The 9,156-nt window shown below is 29.0% G+C and overlaps 2 protein-coding genes across 2 annotated transcripts in view; both read right to left on the bottom strand.

Moving 5' to 3' along the window:
• LOC108690208 (potassium/sodium hyperpolarization-activated cyclic nucleotide-gated channel 1-like) overlaps positions 1 to 5,459 on the bottom strand; it is a 6,000-nt gene extending 541 nt beyond the window's left edge. Inside the window, exons 1-8 of the mRNA XM_018197391.1 lie at positions 5,412 to 5,459; positions 3,934 to 4,187; positions 3,608 to 3,823; positions 2,841 to 3,000; positions 2,614 to 2,747; positions 1,738 to 1,925; positions 1,169 to 1,374; positions 414 to 623 (exon numbers count right to left, since the gene is read on the bottom strand). Coding sequence (XP_018052880.1) covers positions 414 to 623; positions 1,169 to 1,374; positions 1,738 to 1,925; positions 2,614 to 2,747; positions 2,841 to 3,000; positions 3,608 to 3,823; positions 3,934 to 4,187; positions 5,412 to 5,459 — 1,416 coding nt within the window. The remainder of the gene's footprint in view (positions 1 to 413; positions 624 to 1,168; positions 1,375 to 1,737; positions 1,926 to 2,613; positions 2,748 to 2,840; positions 3,001 to 3,607; positions 3,824 to 3,933; positions 4,188 to 5,411) is intronic.
• Positions 5,460 to 5,906: 447 nt separating this feature from the next.
• LOC108690214 (inosine-uridine preferring nucleoside hydrolase-like) lies at positions 5,907 to 8,395 on the bottom strand. Its single transcript, XM_018197394.1, has 5 exons — positions 8,080 to 8,395; positions 7,831 to 8,008; positions 7,634 to 7,750; positions 6,427 to 6,563; positions 5,907 to 6,283 (listed from the first exon to the last, which is right to left on the bottom strand). Exons 1-5 carry the CDS (start codon positions 8,311 to 8,313, stop codon positions 5,936 to 5,938), a joined length of 1,014 nt encoding a protein of 337 aa, XP_018052883.1. The 5' UTR covers positions 8,314 to 8,395; the 3' UTR covers positions 5,907 to 5,935.
• Between the last annotated feature and the right edge of the window lie 761 nt (positions 8,396 to 9,156).

Here is a 9,156-nt window from a genome sequence, read left to right as displayed (position 1 = left end):
TATATATATCTAATATAGTTGACTTAAATACATCATACATTCTTTATTGAAGAAAGAAAAGTGAACTAGTTAATGTGTGTTATATTACATTTATATTTGAGTGCTTTTCATTATTATATTTAATGACACAAGTTTATATAAGTCGATACAAGTGTCGTTCTATCTTTGTCATTCTCTGAATGTTAAGAAGGATAGAACGACATTTGTATTGATTTGTGTCATCAAATGGAAAGCACCCATTGTTGAGTGTGAAAATATGACATTGATGTTACTTCTTGGTGTTTACGCATTGAACTTCATCGATGGAGATTAGCACACGTTTAAATCTATCAAGACTTTAATGCAAAATCATATGCTGCGATGGCCGACAATGTAAGGACAAATCCAAGGCGGATTCCTAATAAATCTTTTACCTCTTTCTCTGCACTGTTATAGACGACCATGGTGCCGTAGGCGATGAAATACAAAGCATCACCGCGCGCACCAGCTTTAACTAATACGTCGTTTGACATGAAAATCTGGGAGTGCACGGCACCAATAAATTGTGCCATCACTATCTCCGGCAGATTTCTGAATAGATCCACATCATTCAGCAATCGGCTATAATTGTGCAGAAGAAGTTTCTGAAACGATAAAGGATCAATTCTAGAAGGAATTTTAATGAAAAAAAATCTCATAATATAATACTTTTCAAAATTTGTCATATTTTTAATTTACAAAGAAAAAATATATTTTATAAACTTTTCAGATTTTATAATTTTTTTTAGAAACTATACAAAATGAAAAATTTTTAAATATTTCAAAATTTTTACTTAAATTAATTTTTAAAGAAAAAGAGTTCTAAAAAAGATGTAGACTTTCTATAATCATTACTTCGACAAATGTTCTAATACGTACAAAAAAATTTGAGAAATTTTTTAAAAAGTTATAAAACAGAAATTCTAAAAAAATTTTAAATTTACAAAATAAATTCTGAAAATTATATTCTAAAAGAAATTTCATTAGAGTAACATATAACTTCAGAACAATCTTATAGTGCATCATTTTTATCATTTTTGTGAAGTCTCTTTTATGAAAAGAATTCACGAATGTCGATCAGAATGAAAACGTTTTCGTAAAAATATACTTTTGTATATTCTTTATGAATTGTTTTAAAACACCACTGTACTTTTTGCAAATAGGGTGATACATGGTTGATAATAATCTTGTTTCTCTCGAATCCTTTTTTATTACGATAATCATAATAAGACAGTAATCGCCGCTGCAAGGAATACGACAATTCCTTGTAGTTCATGTACTGTTCCAGCTCCTCTATTAATTGTAAATGTCTTTTACGAGTAGATTGAATCGTTGCCATTAACTGTGAGAGTTGCGCTGCAGCCGTTTCGAGAAAAAAAACACTTTCTATTGATTAATGAAATCACAAAACTTAATCTTAAATTAAATAAACTTATAACAATAGAAAAATTGTGAAAGTAAAAGTAGAAGAGATATGATTTCAGAAATTTAATACAGATGTATTATAAAAAGTTAACTTTACGTCATTGAAGATTATTTGAAAGAGATAAAAAATTCATGAAATTATATAGTATAAAAATAAAAATAAATATTTCAGAGCTTGTTTCTATATCCAAATATATTCAGTATTTTGTTAAATTGATACAATCTTTTATTCAAATTAATTAATTTTAATAAAGAAATTTTCTTAATTAATCTAATTAAACAGGACGAACGTACTCAGCATATAAATAAATCCGAGCAATCCGAGAATGGAGAGAATCATATTATATATAATATCCTCTGGAGTTCTGACATCCAAATAATGCGTGGATGTAGTTAAGGCAATAACAGCTCTGCTAACACATGATAGGTAAATCGCAAATTTTGTTTTCTTTTTCTCCATGTAAGACGATAGTATCCATGATCTACAAATTTTTTTTATGCTTTTATTATATCTTTCGTTTCAATTGACTGCGCATTTTATATAATTATCGTGGGGAAAAAGCATCCCAGTAAATAAATTGTTGTTAATAATAAATTATTGATATCAAACTTGCTCATTTGTTTCCAAAACCTGAGTAGTGAATATGGTATATAACCAGACAAAAAATTGGAAAACAAAAACCTTGCAAATTTAAGTCGGTTTTGATCGATTCTTACTATCAATTTACTGTTAGGTTATAAACAAACTTTGAATAATTTTTGCGACAATTTATTCTCACGTCAGTAAATTTTGTTATTTATCTGTCATCAATTTACTGATATTATTACTTGATATTATTACAGAATATAAAAGAATTTGCTTAAATTTGATGTCTTTTTATCAATATTTGTAGCAATATTTGACAAAATTTGTTTTCAACAGACTTGTCTTACTGGGACTTGTCTTACTCTCTTCAATACATTAAAATTGTTATACAAACAAAAAACAATTAAAAAAAATAGAAGCCTACAGCATTATTTTAAATAATATCAAAATTTTTAAAAAATCTGTAGAAACTCAATTTCTCGGAGAAATTCCTTAAAATATGCTTTTTGCTAATATACGTAAGTGATTAATAGATTAAAATTTTTCATTCGAGGTACAATGCGTAGATTCTGTCGATTACTAACGCATCATTCTGTCCAACCATCTTGGCGACCGCCAGCGGCAAATAATACTCCAGACAAGCAGCCCATTGCACGCATACGATAATGATGACACTAATCTCCGCTATCTTATATAGGTGGAAATTAATTTCGTAAACCTGTAATTTTCATGTTTAATGTTTGAGTGAATAAGATCTCGATCGATGCATCGTACAATAAAGACAAAGAAGAATAATCGTATAAATCCTAACATAATAAAGTCCGCGTGAGTATTTGATGACCGTTTGCATCCAAAGTATTTTCAGTAAGTTCAATGCCGCCAAGTACCACATTGATTTGAAAAGCACGAAGAAAAATTCCAAGGGTAGCACTGGCAACACATTTATGACGAAGGCACCCCGCAGATATTTGCTACATTTTTATCATCTTGTAAATCATTAAAAAATTCACCTTTCCAAACAAATAAATCCGCATTTTGAAAAGAATAGAGATTAAAAGAGTCATATAAAGCTATAAGAATTTTTATATAATAAATGTTATAATAAATTTTAAAAAATATAAAGTCACATAATAATTAAAGAGATAAATTATAGAGATTTTTATTGACATACGACCTCTATTAAAGCTATGGGAGGGGGGGGAAGAAGGATTATTACATATATAATCTCTATATTGAAAAAAAAATTGACTGCTACAGCAAACTAGATGGTAAAATATGCATAGCATTTTTAATTGGCCAATTTTTGATTACGTTAGCTTATCCGCAATAGGATTTCGATTAATCTAAAAGGTTTAATTTTAAAAAAATTAAAATTAAATCTGCTGCAATTAATTTAAAATGTCATATTTTACCATCTAATTTGCTGCAACAGTCAATCTTTTTTCAGTGTATTCTTTTATTTAAATACGAATTCTATATTATTTAACACGGATTTTATAAATATGGAAAACATAGAAAAAAATTTTTTTTATCGTAGACTGATCTTAATGATTAAGGCTAAATGTTTTGCATTCGTACCTTGCCACGATCTTTGGGTTCAGAATTATTAGTTGTGTTCGGTAATCATAATAACCGGTGAAAAACCAGATCACAATATCGCATATAAATACGCTGTCGATCGCAAGGTTAAAAAGGTACCATTTCTCAGGTTCGTCGAAATAAAATGTGAGAAATACAGGAGTGACTATTAAAGTCATTATCATAAATAGCGTCATCGCAGATTCCCAAAATATTCTACATAAGTTTTGTTGATTCAGTACTTTCGTTTTACAATTGGAAATAGACTTAGCCAATTTGTTATTTAATTTCGCTTGTAATTTTATGGAAAAAGTCCTCTGGCTGACCTGAAAGTACTGAAAGGATGGATCATGTTGGGATAGAACTTGAAGTGTTGACTAATCTCGTAATCGATCGCCTGGGTGCTCTTCAGGAAGTATTGCGTGTATGGATGCTTTCGTGACGCTATCCGAATACCAAGGAACCAACGTCGTAGCTTTGACCAAAGAGAAGTTCCGGGAATCATTTTCCTCAATAAATCCTCCTTCGGCGGCATTTTACAAATGTGTACCAAGCACGGCTCACGCAGTAAATATGCTTGCTTTAATATTGATTATTATTATTTTTATTGATTATTACATTTTTATTTTATTGATTATTACAATAAAAACTCCAACTTGAGACAAATAGTGCATATTACTGTGTTTCTTTAAATTCGTTTTATTATTCATAGATTGTTGCAAAAATATTGAAGAATTGCTTTGTATTACATTAAAATCTTTTTTTTTTAATTGTAGTTCATATAAAATTACAAATCCATATAATTCCTTTACAATTATCGTATTTTTTATCATATAATACATTTTCAAAGAAACGATACATAGCATATTGCATCCGAAAAGTTATGTATATTATCTTATTTTAAATAACACTTTATCAAAATATTTATATACTTTCGTGAATTTATTTTTCTCTAATAATCAAATAAAATTGCAAAATGATAGAAGATATTTTGAGTTTAGTTCGCTCTATCTATACAAGAACGCTTGATAAAAAATTTCGAGACACTATAATAAAATATTCGCGGAAATAGGGGATCCTAAAGCTTCCTGTTTTATCGATTAAATCATGTAATTTTTGTATAACAAATACTTTTTTCTCTTTCACCGATTCGAAAATTCTTTTCTAGGATTAAAGTATATGCATTAATACATATCTGGGAAGTGAAGTCTATGTCTAAAACGATCAAAAATTTCAAAATTGATATATTTTTTATCATTTCTTAGTGAAACATGGCGTTTCAGCTATCAAGTCGTGACATTTGCTTGAAATAAATGTTTTGTAACCCGTATGTACGAAATAGTTTCCAGACATAGTTTACACGAACAAATAACGTCGAGTTCTTAGAATTAAACTTAGATGCTTTATTGCGATGAATTTGTTATACGAAAACATTTAACACGAATGTGTGACTGCATGTATCATACGTGAGATATTGATGTGGTAGTATATAAAACATGTCGATGCGCGGCGCGCGGCGCGATTTCTGGTGACTTCGTCGGCATTCTAGTTTCGTTTTAGGATCCCCTTAAAAACGAATAAAAATTCTTATACCTAATTAATGGTAAAGTGATTGCAATATTTTACCTTTTTGAAAAAATAATATATTGATCGATATATTATAACATATATATTTTAAAATTAATTTAATACTCAGATAAGTTTATTAAATCAATTGCTCATACGATTCAATATCATTGAATTTCATTGAAATTAAAATAGAATTCTGTTTTCTTGATATCTCTTCTGGATGATGATAGCATACCTGATTTGGTATCCTTGTAGAATCGGGCACAAAAGCCATCAAATCCATATTGTTTCCCTTAACTGTGACTTTGAAAATAAAATAATTCTCTAGTTTCTTCTCGTCTATATGACCTTTGTTATTTCCTTGTCTCGTCCTTTTGTACAATCTTTCGTTTTTCTCCGTTTCCTTATTTAAATTTAAAGAAAGGAATTAAAATACATTTAAAGTGAATGTCAGAATGATAATGAAATCGATATCGAATCGACATCGATTCGACGTCGATTTGATGCCTTCGATGTCGAATCGACATCAATTCGATTTCATTATCATTTCTGACTGGGAATATTATATGAACATTGTAGAAAATTCATTTTTTCTATTTCTAATAATAAATACTTAATAACAATAAATATTAATTTACAAAAATATTAATAAGTACAAATCTAAAACCTGTAATAAATATATATAATTTAAATAATAAATCAGAAATTAGACAGTATAATATTTGCTTATATCCTTTTATTCACGGCTACATTTAATGATCACAAAACAGTAGTCACCGAACGAAATGTGTTCACTGCATTCAGTAATAGCTCCTTAAATATCTCCGAATCAAAACTGTGTATCAGATTCACATTCGGTTTGTTCGATAACAGATGATCGAGGACAACTTGGCCCCGAGTTTTGTTGCCATTCAATTCGATGTCTGCATGCCACAGAACAACATTTTTGGCCATATGAGGTATCAACACAATTCCGGCTAGAAAAGCATCGCACATGGTATAATAAGGAAAATGCTTTTTCGCTTGTGAGCGTCTGCTGTCTTCAATTATGTTCATCATGTGCACGCAGGGTTTGTCTATTTTGCCTAATACATCTCTTCGCCATTCCTGAAAAAATTTCTGAAATTATTATTATTTTGTGCTAATAATAGAGATTGAATTAAATGTGATTAATTGCTATATTGACAATATAATTATTTTATGATAATTATTCAATAACTAATAAAAATTGTTAACAAAATTGTATATACATGTGTAATTCTGGTCTTTAAACAGGATTCCCACGGTAACAGCCATAAAGGTTTGTTGATGCTGTTGAGTACGATATGCACGCTTTCCGGATCTGCGTAGAAGTTAAATTCTGCCTGGGCAGTTATGTTACCCTGTGCTTTGAATATATTTACGAAAATTTAGCTAAACAAAATGAAATTAATAAATACTTATGGTATATTATTACAACCTATACATTTTTATTTATATAATGGAATGCATTCGAACATTATATAGATGGTATTTTCTGTTCTTACTGATTACAGACATCTCTCTTCAGGTTTACCTATTATATGATCTGTATGAATTTTAAATCTTTATGAATTTTATAATCTACACAAATCACTCAGTTATATTTAATGTTTTAGTTTGTTTAAAATATCACGAGCAAAAAGATAATTTTAATATTTTGACTGCCATGTATCCAAACGATACACATCTGTGAATTCAGGACGTCGCGTATATCAGTCTGTAATACACATATATTTCCTACTTATGTACAATAAGCTTATACTTCGGTGTAATACATACGTTGATGTATAGTAGATGAGCGCGCCACTGTATTATCACCGAAGTACAAGCTCATTTTTTCTCCTTCTTGTACATATTGCCATTTGTAAGTAAACTAAAAACACTTTGCCCTTATTTTGTATTTTGTAAATTCTAAAAATTTTTTATTAATTTAACAATCCTAGTGAAAATTTTTCTCAAAATTTTTCATATAATTTTTCAGAATTTCTATATAATTTTATAATTTTCTCATATTTCTTATACAAATTGGAATACTTTTCAGAAAATCTACATCTTTTCTTAGAATTTTTCATATATTATATTAATTATAAAATATTATAAGATTTTTAAGATTTTTTGTAAGTATAATTTCGGATGAAATGTTATACAATCTAAAAAATTTTTAAATATTTTTTTTTAATTATGGAATGAGAAACTTCAGAATATTTCAGAATTTACATGTATGAAAAATTCTGAGAGAAGACTTGTAAACTTTTCGAATATTTCCAAGTAATTCTGAAAAATGTTTCAATTTATATAAAAATTATAAGAAAAATTTTTACCAGGGAATGCAAACTTGTTGAACTTTATTAATTTATGTTGCTTATGATAGAATTGATAGCAAGATTGTAAACTAATTTTCGATTAACGCAAATCATTTTATATATATTATATTACCAGTTGAATTTCCACCCATTACAAAAAGTTCTTTCACATTGTTCATAAACTCTGGATACAGTTTTGTAGCCATCGCTATGTTTGTCAGAGGACCCAAGCAAATCACGGAGATGTTACCTTAATTATAAAACAATTAAATTAACATAGTTTATGTTATGTAATAGCAGTTATGTAATAGGATTGTATTTATTACATACCTGGCTCCTCCGATGTGATTCTGTGTAAAGCGCACACAGCATGCTCTTCTTGCAGTTTACTTGTATCCGGATCATCGGTGAATATATCTCCGAATCCATCACTTCCGTGATAACATTCTGATGCTGTTTCTTTTGAAGTGTCCAACAGAGACGAATACGCTCCTCGATAAACAGGTATCTATGGAAATAACTTTAATACTTATTTAAACTCTTTATAAGGACACAAAAATGAATGATACAATAACTTACATCTGTGCAGTCACATACGTGCAGCGTTCTGAATACATTTTTCACCACATTGCTCACTTTAGTGTTGCCATTAACACAAGTGATAGCCTTAACGTTGAGTCTCTTGGTGGTGTGATTTGCTAAGAGAATGATTAAGGCCAAAGCGTCATCGATACCGGCATCGCAATCCACAATAATGTTTCTTGGGGCTTCCACCTCATGCATCTTTATCTCGGATTTTGCCGTCGGAAGCATTTTTAATTTTTTACCGCAAGGCAAAACACACGTGAGGCATCTGCGACGTTATCAGATTGAAGTGTAATTCGGACGAGATGTACTCCCGTATTTATTGACGAGTTGATAAGAGTAGTGTGTCGTTGATTACACATCTTATTTATTGCTACGAAGAGATAAAGGTCATTGAGTCTTATCAGACTCGTCCCCACAGAATGCGAATATCACATATATAGTAATCATATTTTCTTAGAGAAAATAAAGGATAAATTTAAAAATTTTAGGACTTAATTTCTAAATATTTATAAACTAATTTACGACTATCAGAAGTCTACGCATCAATTTTTTGCATAGTATTGTACCTGAGATATATATAATTTCCAAGTCATAAAAGGAGTCATTATAGCTACAAAATGACGTCACAATAGTTGCAAATTTTATTAATGTTATTAAAAGTCACTTTTTAATTAATCATAATTTGATGTATTTTGCGACTTTGACTAATTTTTGGGCTAATTTTTGGGCTAATATTGTCTTTATATAAAACTAATAAAGTTGATAGTTTCGGAAAAATTATTCTTCTGAATGCATTTAAATAATCTGCCGGTATATTTGACATCTAAGTAGAATTTATAGACAGGAGAATTCATAGATGAGAATTATTTAATTATACCCCAGCGGATATTAGTTTTAAAGAGAACTCAGAAAATTCAAAATAATTGCGCTTTTGAAATCTTTTATTATTTAGAAAGCAAACTCTTGGAGAATTAATAAATACAGTATATAAATATTGAAAACTATTTAATATATTAGTATTTTATTTAATATATAAATATATTTATTAAACAATTATATAAAATGAGA

This window comes from Atta colombica, unplaced genomic scaffold (genome assembly GCF_001594045.1).
Source record: "Atta colombica isolate Treedump-2 unplaced genomic scaffold, Acol1.0 scaffold30, whole genome shotgun sequence".
Classification (NCBI taxonomy): domain Eukaryota; kingdom Metazoa; phylum Arthropoda; class Insecta; order Hymenoptera; family Formicidae; genus Atta; species Atta colombica.
The sequence above is the reverse complement of the archived record's forward strand: the minus strand, read 5'-3'. Positions and strand labels throughout refer to the sequence as shown.